This window comes from Muscardinus avellanarius, assembly GCF_963383645.1.
Source record: "Muscardinus avellanarius genome assembly, chromosome: 14".
NCBI classification, from domain to species: domain Eukaryota; kingdom Metazoa; phylum Chordata; class Mammalia; order Rodentia; family Gliridae; genus Muscardinus; species Muscardinus avellanarius.
The window spans coordinates 71,383,623-71,400,599 of record NC_137800.1 but is presented as its reverse complement, the minus strand read 5'-3'; the positions used below and the strand labels follow the sequence as shown (position 1 = coordinate 71,400,599).

Genomic DNA, 16,977 nt, shown 5'->3' with positions numbered 1-16,977 from the left:
TTAAAAGTGAAAATGTATTGAGCTGGGACCTGTAACCCCAGCTGTTCAGAAGGCTGAGGCTTGTGAGTTCAAGGCTAGCCTGGGCAACAGAGTGACAGATCTCTTCTCAAAAAACAAAAGATGAAGATTTAGCAATACTTGAGGTTGGTCTCTGAGATAGCCTGTAAGAGAGAAATAGCATTGAGTGTTGAAAAGGTGGGTGCTGATAAACTAGTTGTTTTTGAAAAATTTTACTTTTGAGAGAGTATGTGGTTTTAAGTAGTAAGGTAAAAGGCCAAAATGTTAGGATTTAAAAAGTAGTCTAGGAGTGGTTGGATATGAAGGCAGGAAGTACGTGCAGTGGGCCCCAGGAATGGGTTATTAGTTTTTTAGAGAGCCAGATTTTTTTCTTAGGTGCTGGAAATGAATGCTGGGGACGGGAGAGGGTTGGCTGGGTACATTCTGGGGCAGGAATTAATGAATGGGGGGTGCACATCCAATTTTGAAAAATAGAAGTATTGTGACAAAGTATGATTTTTTTTCTATTAATGTAAAGTCACAAAAATCACTGCACCTTTGCAATATACTTTTCTTCTCCCGTATCTCCAAGGGTATGAATCTGCTAAAAGTCAGCTACATGTTTGGCTTTGCATACATTCAAGATTTATTTAACTAAATTCCTTCTTTGCAGATTGCTATTGCCATATAAGTTAGTTTATAAGTAGACAATGTAGTTGGGTAGTGATTTATCTTAAGCAAAGCTGCACATATATTTCTAAAATTAGGTTTTTGTTTGTTTATTTTCAGTAATGATGTAGACATGGAAACAGATCACTACTCCAATGGAGTTGGAGAAACTTCATCCAATGGTTTCCTAAATGGTAGCTCTAAACATGACCACGAAATGGAAGATTGTGACACCGAAATGGGTCTGCAGTGATATTTCTTACATTTTTAATAAAAAATGGTGGCTACAAGGTTATGTTTTTACTTGTACTGATTCACAGCTGATGAGCATAAACCAGATTTAAAGAATAAATATTGTTTAAGCATTCTTGTGAGAGTGTCACTAGAGAGAGTGGAATTACTTTTTAGTTCCTTCTGAATTACCAGTTTTCCTTTCTCAGCCATTAGTTCAGGTTCAGCTCAGCTTTAGTTCCACCATTAATGCAGGAGTACACACTTGCAGAATTTTGAACTTTTAGGGTGATTATGGTAGGAGATAAGAATTTTTTTTTGCACTGCAATATAGTCAAGGCTAAATGGGTAGAAATGATGTTATAAATTTTACTTAAAATTGTTTAATGCAAACACGTATACCTGTTTATTATACTGGGCCTAGCACATAAAAGGCTCTCCAAGATTACCTGGTAACACTTTTTTAAAAAGTCATTAAAAAGCCAGGCATGGTGGCGCACACTCGTAATCCCCATGCTTGGGAGGCGGAGACAGGAGGATTGCGGAGGTTCGAAGCCAGCCGCGCGGGCTTAAGGGACCCTGTTTCCAATTAAAAATATAAAATAGGTCTGGGAGTGTAGCCCGGAGGTAGAAGGGCTTCCAGGAACCCCAGTACCACCAAAAAAATAAAAAATTTTTAAGTCATTAAAACATATATCATATGCATAATTTTGTTGATAATTTATGTAGTGAATTGTACCCTAAAATTAAACTATCAACAAACTTTTCCATCAAATAGTAAAGATTATTGAAGCTTATACATTATTTGGTGGAATTCCATAGCAAAAATTAGATTACTTAGTACTTTGAAATTAAAAGGTATTTATTCCACTTAATAAGGCAGTCTAGTTTCACGCGTTGGTGTCAACCGCCTCAGCCTCCAGAGAGCAGTTTAAACAGTGGTGGCAGGCTTGGTGGCGCCCGCTTGTGATCCCGGTATTTGGGAGACAGAGAAGAGGACGTAAGGCTAGAGGCCAACCTAGGCCGACTCAGCACTTAGGTCCTATTTTAAAGTAAAAAATAAAAAGGACTGTGGGTATAGCTCAGAGGTAGAATGCCCCTGGGTTAAGCCCCAAATACCACAAAACAGACAACACAACATAATGAGGAAGAGCAAGCGTTCTAGAGCCCAGTTTCATAGGTTTTATTTCTGCAACTGCCATTTACTAGCTGTTTGACCTTGGACAAAGAACTTGACTGCTCTGCGCCTCAGTTTCCTCATCTGTGAAATGGGTAAAATAGCAACTATGTCACATTATTGTAAGAGTAACCTAATTAATTTAAAAGCTAACAAACCACTTGGTAAATGTTAGCTGTTATCATTTTCACCATGTAATGACTTGTTATTATTAGTGACTTATGTGGGTTTAGTGTTGTTGATCAGTGATGGTAGTCATCAATCATGATCTGTAAGTGCATGCCTATAATCCCAGTACTTTGGAGGCTGAAACAGGGATTATAGGTTCAAGGCCACACTCATCAATTTATCAAGGCCCTGTTTTGAAATAAAAGGAGGCTGGGTATAGCTTAGAGGTATTCTCTCCTTAGGTTCAATCCCCAGTACCATATATATATATTTATATACACACACACACACATTATTAGAAATAGTATTTTTGAGTAGTGTAATTAGTCATTTTTGTTTAACAAAATATAATATTTCCTTTGTAGTTGAGTCATTTAGTCTCTCTGACTTTTCACACACATTTTATTCCACCTCTGTTCTGTCAGTTTTAAGTAGCCTGAGAAGCATTACTGTTTTTTTTTTTTTTTTTTTTGCTGTTGCTTAATACAGCTTTAGAGAATTACAGTTTAAAAAAAAAAAAAATATATATATATATATATATATATATGCAGTGCTGGGGATGGAACCCAGCACCTTGTGTGGCTAGGCAAGTGTTCTACCACTGAGCTCCATCCCTAACCACACTTTGTGTACCGTTCTCCCTGACATAGTAGGTCCATTTTACTCTACAATGTTGTTACCAGACGCCTAGCTGCAGGCTGGATATTAGATCTTAGACAAGACCCAGGTAAAGCATACCTTATATCTTCTAGCAGCAAAGTTTCATATTAAATTATAAAAATCTGCATATTTAAGTGAAATACTAGGAAATCATTACTAAATGAATGTAAAAATTTTATTAAAAACTTGTTCATTATTTTTCATTCCATAGGTAGTAAGTACTCTCTTGTTTTGCTTACAGAAGTTGATTCAAGTCAGTTAAGACGGCAGTTGTGTGGAGGAAGTCAGGCCGCTATAGAAAGAATGATCCACTTTGGACGAGAGCTGCAGGCAATGAGTGAACAGCTGAGGAGAGAGTGTGGCAAAAACACTGCAAATAAAAAAATGTTGAAGGTAAGTATGTTTTCACTTCAGAAATTATAAATGGGTCAAAGGAACTAAGGTACAGTTTTGTAAAACACTGGATGTGCTGGAAATTCTTGTCAGGGAACTTGGAGCCTTCCAGCTTCTTGCTCACTTGCTAGTAAGAACGTCTGATGGGGTTAGGCAGCTCTGAGCTACTGGTTCAAGCACTGGACTTCAAGGAGAAGAGTATGCTTTGTGTTCCATTTCTGCTCTGTTAACGGTGCTCTGTGCTCTTTGTCAGCATTCCTTTATTCTTAATTTTTTTTCTTGTTTCTACAATTAGCAGAATTACTAAGACTGATGAGAATATGCTGATAAAACTGTAAACTTTACTATTTATTATTTTAATAAACATTGTTCATTCAGATTTATAGCAAACCAAATATCATTATACATGCTTTTTGCTGGGTGTGATGGTGCACACCTGAAATCCTAGTACTTGGAAGGCTGAAACAGGAGGATTGCAGGTTTGCAGCTGGCCTCAGCAACTTAGTGAGGCCTCTTAAACTGAGGCCGTGTTTCAGAATTAAAAAATAAAAATAGTCTGGGGGGTGTAGGTCAGAGGTAGAATGCCCCCTAGGTTCAGTCCCTAGTACCACAAAAAACATGTTTTTTTGTTTTTATAGGGACTAGTGAAGAATTGAGTTATCTTTCATAGCCAAAGTAGTTAAAATACATTTTAAAATTCTTTGTGGATTTTGATATCCATGATGGATAAGAGAGATAAAATATAAGTAGTTCAGGAAATTAACTACAATTTTGTGTATCAATTGAAGATGGAGGAGTTTTCTACTAAAGTCAGATTGCCATTACTTGTGAAGATTTTACGGGTCTTTAAAAGTTGGTGAGTTATAAACATTTTCTCCTGAATGTTTTGGAAGAAGCCCAGAAAAGCAAAGGAGTGATGCCTACAGTGGCCTTGAAACTGATGCTTAGTATGACAGAAAAGGGAAGGATTCCTGCCATCTCTTCCTGACCTAAATCAAAAGTTACTAGGAATTGGCAAAATTGTAGTAGCACTTTGATATAAAATCAGTGAAAGCAAACATCTTCTATGCGGTAGCCTCAGTTGGCGCCTGTGTAGGTAACAGATCTACCTCATCTAGGATGTGTTAAGGAGCCACCTGTAATACCACCTCCAGTGAAAGGCACGCAGTCTTGTATTTCAGTAGCTATGGTGAAAAAGTATATTCACTTTAGGTAGTACTTCACCTACAATAAAAGACAGTAACTGCTACTTCTAATGGTGATTGTTTGCTACAAAAAGGGGTCAGATTATGGCTTATGCTAAATTTAAAAAGTAGTGGGTGATATAGGCTGTGTGTTGTGGTGCTGGGGATTGAACCTAGAGGCATTCTACCTCTGAGCTACACTCAGCCCTGTTTTTAATTTAGAAATAGTTTCTTGCTAAGTTGATGCTAGCCTCACAGAGTTGCTGAGGCTGGCTTTAAACCTGTGATCCTCCTGTTTCAGCCTCCCAAGTACTGAGATTAGAGATGTGCACCACCATACCTTGCTGTAATTTTTTATCTAAATTGTCAAATCAGACATTTATTTATCAAGAAAATGGCTGTTCTTATTTGCTTCAGAGGAATAAGGTTTTATTAAGGTTATATTATGCCTTTACTTAACTCCCCTTTTAAATATATTTTCTAATGTGTATACCTCTACAATATAATACCAGTTTCTTTCACTATATAATTATTTAGAACTTTTCCTGAAAGTAGGAGGGATAAGAAGAGACTTAACACTTGGTCCTTTTTTAGGTTATCTGATTATCTGTTTGGAAACTGAATACTTTGCCTAGCTACTAAGTATATTTATGGGCAGTGGTTTTTAGTCTTGTTGGTATTTGAATCCCTTAAAAATTGTTAGATTCCCAAAGAGTTCTTGTTTATGTGGTTTACATTTGTTTATATTTACCACATCACATCTGTAATCCCAGCTACTCAGGAGGCTGAAGTAGGAGGATTGCAAGTTCAAGGCCTGCCTGGATAACAGCTTAAAAACCTGTCTCACAATTTTAGAAAAGGATGAAAAAAAGTTTGAGGCCAGTCTGGGCAACATGGACCCTGTTTCAAAATAAAAAAATTAAGGTTTGGGATTCAGCTCATGGGTAGCATGCTGAACTAGCTGCATGAGGCCCTGAGTTCAATTCTCGGTGCCACAACCCCCAAAAAAGTTAAAACTAAAATTTAAATTCTAAGTCTGAAACTAGCCATTCATTCAAAAATATGTCCATTAAACAAACAACATATTTCTAAGAAAAATAACTGTCATCCCTTCCCCCGAAAGAGAAGTAGCATTACTTTATATTGTTTTAATCTCTTTAATGCTGGTTAATTGATGTGCTGTATTCTCATAGCTACTAATGCACTCAGTGTGCTCACACATCCTGGGGTCTCTGGGAAACTCCACTGTGTAGTTCTGAGAATGAAAATGAAAGAGGCAAGGAAAATCCGAGTGTCACTATAAAGTGGCTCGGGTGCCACTGACGCCTGAGACGGGCTTCTTGGACTCGGGTGTCGCCGACCACATGGAGAACTCTGTGTTAAGGATACCTGGAAGTATGAGAGGTGTTTAGAATTCCTAGGACTTGTTTATACAAGGTCATCTGACTCAGTTTCCTTGTAAAACTTTATGCTAACTGAGCAGAGTAATATGTGACTTTGGTAGTACTTTGAAAATTTAAAATTGTTCTCCCATCAGTTTACTGTGTTTGATTCTAATTTACATGAAGCTCAGAAAGAGAAATTATATGGCTACTTCTCAGAGATATTTCTTGATTATATACTGAATTATGTGAGGATATAATTCATCTTCATCCAGAGAATGTGGATGGCTCTGTACCTCTGATTTCTTAGCAATCACCACTGGTTCCTGAGGCTGACACAATGCAGCTACTTCCCTTCCATCCCTCCAGTTTCCTTTGGTCCAGGTAGGAGTGCGTAACCAGCCCACTTTGGAAGGAGCCAGGAAACAAAGCTGGGGGATTTGAAAGCATTTGGCGAGAAAACATTTGTTGCTATATTTGAAATTATTATTTTTTTATTCTTCACTTCAGGTCATATGTGATTGTAGATTTAAAAAAATAGTTCTTAATGCTGTGCAGTTTACATAAACTTTCAAATTGCATGCACAGTCAAGTATTGCTTAATGACAGGGATGAATACGTCCCAAGGAATGTATTTTTGGCTATTTTTTTTTATCATGCTGACATCGTAGAGTATATTACACAAACATAGATGTTATACATGTGGGCTCTACAGTAGTACCTACTTTATAGTCATGTGCTGTTATTTATATGATAATGGCTGTACATAATTGTATGTATAGCTGCTTTTATATGAATGGCAGCAAAATAGGTGAGTCATGCCAAGATATGACAAGAGCTGTGATGTCACTAGTCGATAGCAATTTTTCAGCTCTATTATAATCTGTTGTGTGTGTGGCGCTGGAGATTGAGCCCAGGGGCATTCTACTTCCCAGCTACACCCCCAGCCCTTTTTAGGGTCTTGCTGGGTTGCTCAGTCTCACTACTAGTAATCCTCCTGTGTCAGCCTCCCCAGTACTGGGATTGCAAGCCTACACCATCATGCCCAGCTCTCTGTCATATTCTTAGGCAACTGTTGTGTATGTGGTTGTTTACTGGCCTAGATTTCTTTATGCAGCACATAACTCTACGTATAGAGAGAAGGCGTTGGTTGAAGGTGAGGTTTATGTTAATAGCTTTGCCATAAGCTATCTCCTCGGCACGTGGAGTAGCGGGCATGCTGCAGCCTGTGAGGAGCCACCCACGGGGTGGCCCACTGACCTTCTAGTTTTTTCAGTCTCTCCTTCCTCCTTTCCTGTCATCTTGTTTTTGTTCTTTGCTGCCTGGTTCTGCCGGTGGCCCCCAAAGGAAGGCCTACATTGGTTTATTGTAGCTAACTGCTGAGTGAGCAGCACCAGCCTCCAGGAGCTTTTAATCTAGTAACCATGGCAGAAGTATAACCTGTTAGATCTTGCCCTGTTTATGCACTGCTCCAGGTTTTAAGCTACATGGGAGGATAATCTAAAAACCCTACCTAAATGATGTCACATTTCTCTCAGAAATTATGTCCACTGAAGTAATAATGTCTTTTTCTTTAAAATGAAACATAACCCATAACCATGGCATAATCTTTCAGAGATACTGTTACTCCATGTGCATATATTTTTACCTAGTTAGTAATTGTAATGGCATTATTTTGTATTGTTTAAGTATTACCCCTAGTTTCTATGCTTTTTTGTACTGGGGATTGAACCTAGGGACATTTTACCTGTGAGCTACATACCCCCACCCTTTTTATTTTTTATTTTGAGACAATATTAAGTTGCTGAGGGTCTTGTCAAATTGCTGAGGCAGGCCTCAAAGTGTTGGTATTACAGGCATGTGCTATCATACCTGGCTTGTTTACATTGATTTTTATTTTATTATATGGGTCTGGGGATGGAACTCAGGGGCATTCAACCTCCGAGCTACACCACCTGCCCTATTTTTTGTTCTTTATTTTGAAACAGAGTCTCACTAAGTTGTGGAGGCCCTAAATAGCTGAGGCTGTCCACAAGCCACCATCCTCCTGTCTCAGCCTCCTAAATGCTGGGATTACAAGTGTGTGCCACTACACCCTGCTTACAATGATTTTTATTTTTTTATTTATTTTTTAAATTTATTTTTATTGGTGCATTGTAATCATACATCACATTGGAATACAAGACTTGAGAGGATATACAAGCACACATCATCCAATTAGCCCTCATCCAGCCCCATCCCATTCACTCCCCCTCCCTTGATCCCATGCTTGTTTGGTGATTAACTTTGATACATTTGTTTACCTCCTGCATTTTAAAGAGGCTCCATCCTCCTTAAAATGAGTTTTAAATAGCTGCATGATGTATTGTGTTGCTGTGTCAGTTTAAGCACTGCTCTGTTGAATTTTTCTATTTGCTTTTATGCCATATACTTTATAGTAACACCTTTAGACACATGTTTTTGTTTCTTGTTTATTCTGTCACCTGGGCCTGGTGGCACATGCCTTTAATCCCAGTATATGGGAGTCTGAGGAGGACTGCAGGTTCTCAGCCAGCCTCAGCAACTTTTTTTTATTGTTTTATATTTTGCAGTGTTGGGGGTTGAACCCAGGGGCATTCTATCTCCGAGCTACACCCCCAGTCCTATTTTTTTATTCTTTATTTTTAAATAGGATCTCACTATGTTACAAAGATCTCACTAAATCACTTAAGTTTGACTGCGAACCTGCACCTGCGATCCTCCTGTCTCACCCTTCAAAGTACTGGGATTACAAGCATGCGCCACCACGCCCAGCTAGCCTCAGTGAGGCTTTCTGCGACTTAGTGAGACCTTGTTTGCAAATGAAAAACAAAATGGGAATGAGGATATAGTGCAAAGGTAGAAGTACAACCCTGGGTTTTTCCTTCTCTCTCTCTCTCTCTCTCTCTCTCTCTCTCTCTCTCTCTCTCTCTCTCTCTCTCTTCTATTGAGATAAAGTCCTAGAAATAGAAACACTGCTTGCTATACCACTTTGCAGAAACCTTTTTTGGGGGAGTCAGTACTAGGATGGAAACCAGTGGTACTCTGAGTATCCTCAGCCCTATTTTTTATTCTTTATTTTGAAACAAGATCTAAGTTGCTGAGGGCCTCACGAAGTAGCTGAGGCCGGCCTTGATCCGCGATCCTCCTGTCTCAACCTTCCAAGTACTGGGATTATAAGCACGTGTCACCACACCTGACTCCAGAAACCTTCTGACAACTAGCTGGCAGATACAGGAGCAAACCAGTGGCATTACCACTTCTTCCTACTTTAGGATAACATTTGTCGGTATCAAAGTGGCTTCTCTGTGTTTCTTTGGTTATTATCACAAATTCAGTTTTACAGCAGGGTTTAAAACACATGTGTTGCTTTGATGACTTCATTTTTTTAAATAAAGAAAGATAAAGTTCTAAATGTTTACTACTAGGAGCTTGAAGGTGTAGACCTTTTTTTTTTTTTTAAGATTGTATTTGTTTCCTTGCTTACACCTTATTCACTTCAAGCCGTGTTTTATTGTGTTGCTTTGTGGTCCTTTTACACTCAAGTTCCTGTCACTCTCCTTTATTTAAAACCCCACTGCCTTGTTAAAAATGTCAAGGATTTTAGTGTGGTTTGGGGTATGTAGGATGTAACTCCTCACCATGGTTCAAGCCATCCTCCTTTTGCTCAAACTTAGTGTGCCTGTACTTTGAACATTTCTACAAAGTCACCAGTTATGCTGTATGTTATTTACTTGCATGGCTGCCTTCCTCACAAGATTATGTGAGTTCCTTGAATCAGTGACTGGGTGCTGGTCTTTGGTATCTGTATCCTTAGTGTCTGGCAGCTGTGTTAAAAAATAAAGAGCATAATTGTAAACTTCTTTCCTATTTAGATTAGTAATTAAAGAGAAACTGCATCTTATTAAAAGCAGTACAGTATTGTGTGATCTTAACCTCTCAGTGCCTCTGTTTGCTTCTCTATTACAATGGGCATATTAGGAACCTCAGAACGTTACTAAAGGAGTATTCCATATTAGTGCTTAAAACATTGCTTCACAATATTCATGTACAATAAAATGCTGCAGTTGTTACTTTTTTTTCCTCCTTTGGTGGTACTGGGGTTCCTGGAGACCCTTCTACCTCCGGGCTACACTCCCAGACCTATTTTATACTTTTTATTTGGAAACAGGGTCTCATAAGCTAGCACAGCCGGCTTCGAACCTGAGCGATCCTCCTGTCTCCGCCTCCTGAGTGCAGAGCTGTTACTTTTTCTATGACTTTTTTTTTTTTTTTTTTGGTGGTGGTATTGTGGGTGGAACCCAGGGGCTTTTCTACCTCCAGGCTATACTCCCAGACCTATTTTATACTTTATTTGGAAACAGGGTCTCACTAAATTGCTGAGAGACTCACTAAGTAGCCGAGGCTGGCTTTGAACCTGTGCATTCCTCCTGTCTCAGCCTCCCAAGCGCTGGGATTACAAGTGTGTGCCACCACGCCCAGCTTTACTGTTTTTTTTTAAATGCTAGAGAATGTGATGTTGAAATTTGAGACTGTAGCATTTCACCTTTGGGTGACATGGCAGGATGTAGACACATTAGGATAATTTTGTACTTGAAGATTTTATATACCAGTTATTCCTTGACAGAATCTTCAGTCTGTCTTTTAAAGTTATTTGCTATGGAAGTAGAACCTCATTAGATGGTTGTGGGTTGAATTAAGTCTTGAGCAAAGTCTTTGGAAATAACATAATTGATTAGAGATCACTTTATAGGATATTGGATAGTATTTTTATAAGTTTTAATGGGGGGAGACAGGAAATAGAACCAAATAGCTCCATGGAATACATAAAACATCTTCAGTACCCAGAAGAAGCAGGTCTTATCATTAGGGGGTGTAGAGTCTTCCCTATACCTAGCATCTGTGAGCAGCTGTAGGATTCAAACTTACATGTAATTTTTATCTTCATAGAATGTGTATTGTAATTGGGGTAGAAGCCTGAATGAAATATTCAGTGACATATAAGACAGTGGAGGAGTCACATGTATTTATTTAGAGTCACATGTAGTCCTGTTTTGTAGTTTTAGGCTGACCCCAGAGACTCCTTTATAGGTTACTCTTTTTTTTTTTTTTTTTTGGGTGGTGCTGGGGTTCCTGAAAGCCCTTCTACCTCCAGGCTACACTCCCAGACCTATTTTATACTTTTTATTTGGAAACAGGGTCTCTTAAGCCAGCAAGGCTGGCTTCCAACCTGTGTGACCTCCTGTGTCCGCCTCCCAAGCGTGGGGATTACAAGCATGCGCCATCACGCCCAGCTAGGTTACTCTTATTAATATCCACAGTAGAGGCCCTTTTAGATGAAAAGGGGCAAGAGTAGTTTACCAAGAAGCCTTTGCCTCATCTCTGCTGTCATATGACGTAACTAGAGTAATGTAGGATAGCAGTAGAATCTTGATTGTTTGATTAACTGAATCTAGGAGATTGTGTTCTTTAGAAATTTTAGTAGTTTGCATTTTCAAAGTCTTAAGGTCCTGAATTTATAGTTTTACAGTTTCTGTAGCACCTCTCTGCATGTCTGCCTTCTGAATTGGGGAAGAAATTGTGTAAGATGTTATAAAGAGGAGCCAATTTTATAACCCCCATTACTGAGTTTGGAAAGATATATGTATAGTTTTTCTATATCCATTTTTTAAAAATCAGGCTGGCCTGCTTTTTTTCTTTTTTGCTTCTTTTGTGGTTCTGAGATTAAACCTAGGGTATTTTAAATAAGGTCTCACTAAGTTATAGTGCATTGGCCTAAAATAGGTGATGCTCCTTGTCTCCGCCTCCCAAATCCCTTTAATGTCAAATTCCTGTCACTGATAAGAGATGATAAAACATCTCTTCCCTCCTCTTTTTATCAGCATTAGCCCATTCTTTTGGAATTAGTTTTAGCCTTTTCACCTATTTTGTTTGTGTTGTAGGAATGGAAGAATGATGGCAGAGATGAAAAAGAATTGGCTGTTAACCAGCAAAATGAAATTTAGTTAGGCTTTGCTGCATTATGTAGTTATTTAAAAATATAGAGCATCCCAGACACAAGGGAAATGGGTTTAAAGGTTATAGTAGTCTATAGTAGTCTGGTGCCTTAAAGCCACATTATATCTTTTTCTCTACTTGGAACCATTGTGAGCACAGCAGTTAAATGTTTGAAACCAAATTGTGTTTTCAACAGGATGCATTCAGTTTACTAGCATATTCAGATCCTTGGAACAGCCCAGTTGGAAATCAGCTTGACCCAATTCAGAGAGAACCTGTGTGCTCAGCTCTCAACAGTGCAATACTAGGTAAGTAAACCAAGATCGCAACTGCAAGCTGATCTCCGAATATTTGGAAAAGGTATTCATGCTAACACTTACATTTTGATAGTCATAAAAGAAATGCTGTCTATATTTTTAAAATATAAAATTAGCCGGGCGTGGTGGCACACGCTTGTAATCCCCGCGCTTGGGAGGCGGAGACAGGAGAATCGCGCAGGTTCAAAGCCAGCCGCGCTGGCGTAAGAGACCCTGTTTCAGAAATATAAAATAGGTCTGGGAGTGTAGCCCGGAGGTAGAGGGGCTTCCAGGAACCCCAGTACCACCAAAACAAAATAATAATAAAATAATAATAATAAAAAAATATATAAAATTAGCTTAAAATATAGAAGTCTTCCTCCTGTACCAAGTCTTAGATGACATGGCTTCTAAATAACAATAGATTGGGATACATCTTGGAATGCTTGGAAAATAGATTGTGTGTGTGTGTGTGTGTGTGTGTGTATGCATATTATGTAAATCTTTGTAGTAGCCATGAATATCTGCTTCTCATTTAGAATTAGGTATATTGGTGGTCTTTGTTTAAATTCAAATTATTACCCTATCAAAATACCTCTTGTAGCCCTCTTTAGTGAAAAGTGAAGTCCTACCACTGGTTTCTATACTAGGAACTAGGGAATAACATTCTCCTAACTTTTCATATTGGCTAGCTCATAGCCCTTTTTCCAGGACTGGAAAAAGGATGTGGGCATGGTGGGACGATGACTGAGGAAGTACTCAAGGTGAAATTACTCAAGTTGCAGGAAATGATGAAAATCTGGGTTAGAGCCAGTAAAACAACTGAAATACAGTGGAACGGAGATTCCAAATCCCAGCCTGAGAAAAAGGATTATCTCACAAATTCACATGAATTCATGATGGTACAGAACCTTTATACAGTTGAATACTTTTTATATACTGTACTGTTCAGAACTGGGTTTTTGGTTTTGCTGTTTTGGAAGGAATTTGGAGATGTTAATGAAAACAGTTCTAAAGCTGGGCGTGGTGGCGCATACTTGTAATCCCAGTACTTGGGAAGTTGAGACAGGAGGATCGCAGGTTCCATAGCCAGCCTCAGCTTCTTAGTGAGGCCCTAAACTTAGATCCTGTTTCAAAATAAAGAATAAAAAACAGGGCTGGGGATGTAGCTCAAAGGTTAGACTGCCCCTGGGTTCCATCCCCAGTACTGCATAAAGCAAAAATCAAAAAACAAAAAAGAAACATTTCACAAGGGAGTGAAGCCATTGGGAGCAAGTAATCTTGAAGGAAATGAAGAGGGAAGAGCTCGGCGAACAGATGGAGGTTTTTAAGGTGCAGGTGTAGTGAACTGTGAGAGCACAAGTGGTGGAGCACCTAAGGAGTCTGTAGGCGCTCCAGGAGGTTGGGTTCCTAGCTGGTGCCCGCACCACCCTACCTTTCAGCTTGAGGTGTTTTCAGAACCTGTCACACCACGCTTAACATACAAGTACAGGGATCACAAGGAGACCTGTGAGCACCCTGTCAGCGCCAGCCCTTGGGAGTCAAATTACATTTGCATTTAATTAGCCAAATTCAATTACATGTCCTCACCCAATAAAAAGGGTGAACCAGGAAGAGAAAAGCAGTTGAAATAGTCAGGCTTAGCCAGGGAGGTTTGAGGAAGTAACTTTGAATTTGCTTTTTCTGTTTGCTCCTGTTTCTGTAAACTGACTACAAAGTGTGATAATAGTATTAATGTACAGAATGAGTAATCTCTTTATATGAATTCTGACACTGCGCATTTTCTGCATTTCTCTATAAACTCTACAGGGCTGATGGTGTCCATAAAACCTTTAATTTCTGGGCAGTTCTCTTCAAAGGCAATTTAGATTGACTGATTTTTCATCTGACTTTAGGATCTACTTCTGGCAAAATGGGACTTCAGTCCAGTTTAGAAGTCTGTGCTGTGCTCTTGGCCCTGTTAGTTTGGGGTTTTATTAACAATTCACACTATTTTAGGAAGTCAAAAGCAGTGTCACACAGTGGGTTGGTTTAGAGAGGAAGACTTGTAATGAGGTCCTGGGCTGGCACAGCAGGAATGTGAAGAAGGCAATGAAAAGTGTTCCTACTTAGCCTCAGTCTCTTTGCCCTTATTAAATTTATTAATGGCACATGCCTATAATCCCAGTACTTGGGAGGCTGAGCCAGGAGGATCATAGGTTTGAAGTCACGTCTCAGCTTAGTGAGGCGCTCAGCAACCTAGTGAGACCCTGATCCAAAATAAAAAAATAGGGCTGGGGTTGTAGCCCAGAGGAAGAATGCCCCTGGGTTCCAACCCCATTACCCACACACACACGCCCCCAAAAATGTGTGTGTATATTATATATATAATATATTATATATAATATATACATTATATATATATGATATATTAATGCATTACTTGTCAAGGACTGATACTGATATATGGGAACAGGAATAGTGTCTTTTGTGTTGTAGTTTTCTTAAATTTTGAATTTGAATATAATAACGTGAAGCCCGGTGTGGTGGCGCACACTTGTAATCCCAGTACTTGGGAGGCTGAGACAGGAAGATCCGAGTTCAAGGACAGCCTCAGCTACTTAGTGAGGCCCTGTTTCAAAATAAAGAATAAAAAGTCGGGCCAGGTGTGGTGGCATATGTTTGTAATCCCTGTACTTGGGAGGCTGAGACAGGAGGATCATGCAGGTTTGAAGCCAACGTCAGCTGCTTAGTGAGGCTTTCAGCAAATGAGACCCTGTTTCCAAACAAAATATAGGTCTGGGAGTATATCTCAGAGGTAGAAGGCCACTGGGTTCCATACCTAGCAACACACACACAAAAATAATAAAATAAAATGGTTTAAAAAATAACGTGAATTTCTTTTGGTTAATGTGTCCTATTTGCTTTGGGTATACAATATCCGTTTTGCACTACTGGCAAAAATAGGAAAACTATTGTTTACAATAATTGTCTCTTTGAAATTACCATGCTGTAGATAGCCATGAAAACCTAATTGCTAAGTAAGATTTATTAAACTTGGAAACAATTTCTGGAGAAAAGTAACCAGATTTATTTCTTGGGTTCCTCAAATGAATTAAGTTGTTGAACTTCAAATTGTTAGAATCATTGTCCAAGATATATTGTATTCTTACAAATTGATGTATTACATAAGTTCAGTTATAACTAGTGCTTAAAATATATATTAAGTGTATGTAATTCCTGTAAATTAATGAGTTACAAATTGCTGCATATGACTGTGTTTATACTTTGCTCTATTTTATACAGGTTCATATACATATAGTGCATATGGTCTCAATTTTATGTAATTCTTTTAAGTTTCCTATGTCCAAAAAAACTTAAAAACACTTATTTCTAGATGTGTCCTTTAGTTAAAATAAGATTGCAGTTATGTACCTCTGATGCTTACATTTGAGCAAGATTGGTTACTTTTCAGCGAACCTTCAAAAGACTTTAACTTTTCAGTTTATAAATAAATCAGTACTTTAGTAATATTACCCCCCACACACTCCCACAGATATTCTTAAACCATACCTTCTCAGCAATCCATGTACCCTTTTTTGTATACTTTTATTCCTTATTTTCTTTTGTGCCTTTAAATCCTCAGCTCAAGATACTTTTTCTCCCTCTACCATACTGCAAGCAGAGGAGTTAAACCCTATAGATCCTTCCTAGTCACGTGTCAGTTTTTTGCCTTGTCAACTCTGCCCGAGAACTTATTAGTAGTAACTTTACTAATTGAAAATTCTCATAAAATTTAGGATATTGTCTCTATACAGACAGTGATCAGCTTCTAAGTTAAGGCCACCTTTACCTGTGGTTCACTTTTTCATTTCTGGCAGGGAATTTTGTTACTGTATTTCTACTACAAGTCTGACAAAGTAGCTTGTGGTATGCAGCACTCTAATTTTAACATCCAATTTTTAAAAAATCTGAACTGTCAATTATAAGTTAAACCCTTCCAAAATTGTAGAGTTGCTTTGCTCTGTTCTCTGACACTATTACTCGCTCCCAAATACATTTGCCACTACTCCTTGGAGACAGCTAGGCAGCTTCAGTCAAGTTGTTCACACAGGTGGGAAAATCCATCAGTGGAACCTTAATGAAAACCCGCTGGTTAATGTCAACCGACCTTGGTCAAGCATATGAGAAATTCTTAATATTCCTTACTCTCCACTCCAAATATCTTTCTCATCATTTTTACAAGTCTAATCTTGCAAGAATTTGTCTTATAGTTGGTTATGTCCACGCCATCAATCTTGGTTAGTGAGGCACTGATAATTGTGTAGGAAATGCATTTTCCCCAATTGAGATATTTTTAAGAAATGTCTAACTGCTATTTCCGTGTCTTAATCTTTTTTCCTCAGAAACCCACAATCTGCCAAAGCAACCTCCACTTGCCCTAGCAATGGGACAGGCTACACAGTGTCTAGGACTAATGGCTCGATCAGGAATTGGATCCTGTGCATTTGCCACAGTGGAAGACTACCTACATTAGCTATGCATTTCAAGAGCTCACACTTATATTGTGGCATATAGTCAACATGGAAGTAGGCCAGCTCTGCTGATTTGAAATTTAGATTTTTTAAATTATGTACTGGGGACAGGTTTTTGTCGCTTTACATTGCTTCCTAGTTTACAGCATGATGCAAATGATTTTCTAACTTAGTGTTAGGAGAAATTATTTTCCATCTTTAACCTCTTAGTTGTCTAAGAGTTAAATATTGCTGAATTTCAGAGGTTCAAATTGATCATCAGAAATCCTTTAAAACAATTACCTAAAAGAA

The 16,977-nt window shown here is 38.6% G+C and overlaps 1 protein-coding gene across 1 annotated transcript in view; it reads left to right on the top strand.

Annotated features, from left to right (window-relative positions):
• RANBP9 (RAN binding protein 9) overlaps positions 1–16,688 on the top strand; it is a gene marked incomplete at both ends in the record, with an annotated part of 80,933 nt that extends 64,245 nt beyond the window's left edge. The window contains 4 exons of the mRNA XM_080710548.1: positions 787–908; positions 3,144–3,295; positions 12,073–12,184; positions 16,558–16,688. Coding sequence (XP_080566674.1) covers positions 787–908; positions 3,144–3,295; positions 12,073–12,184; positions 16,558–16,688 — 517 coding nt within the window. The remainder of the gene's footprint in view (positions 1–786; positions 909–3,143; positions 3,296–12,072; positions 12,185–16,557) is intronic.
• Positions 16,689–16,977: the final 289 nt, after the last annotated feature.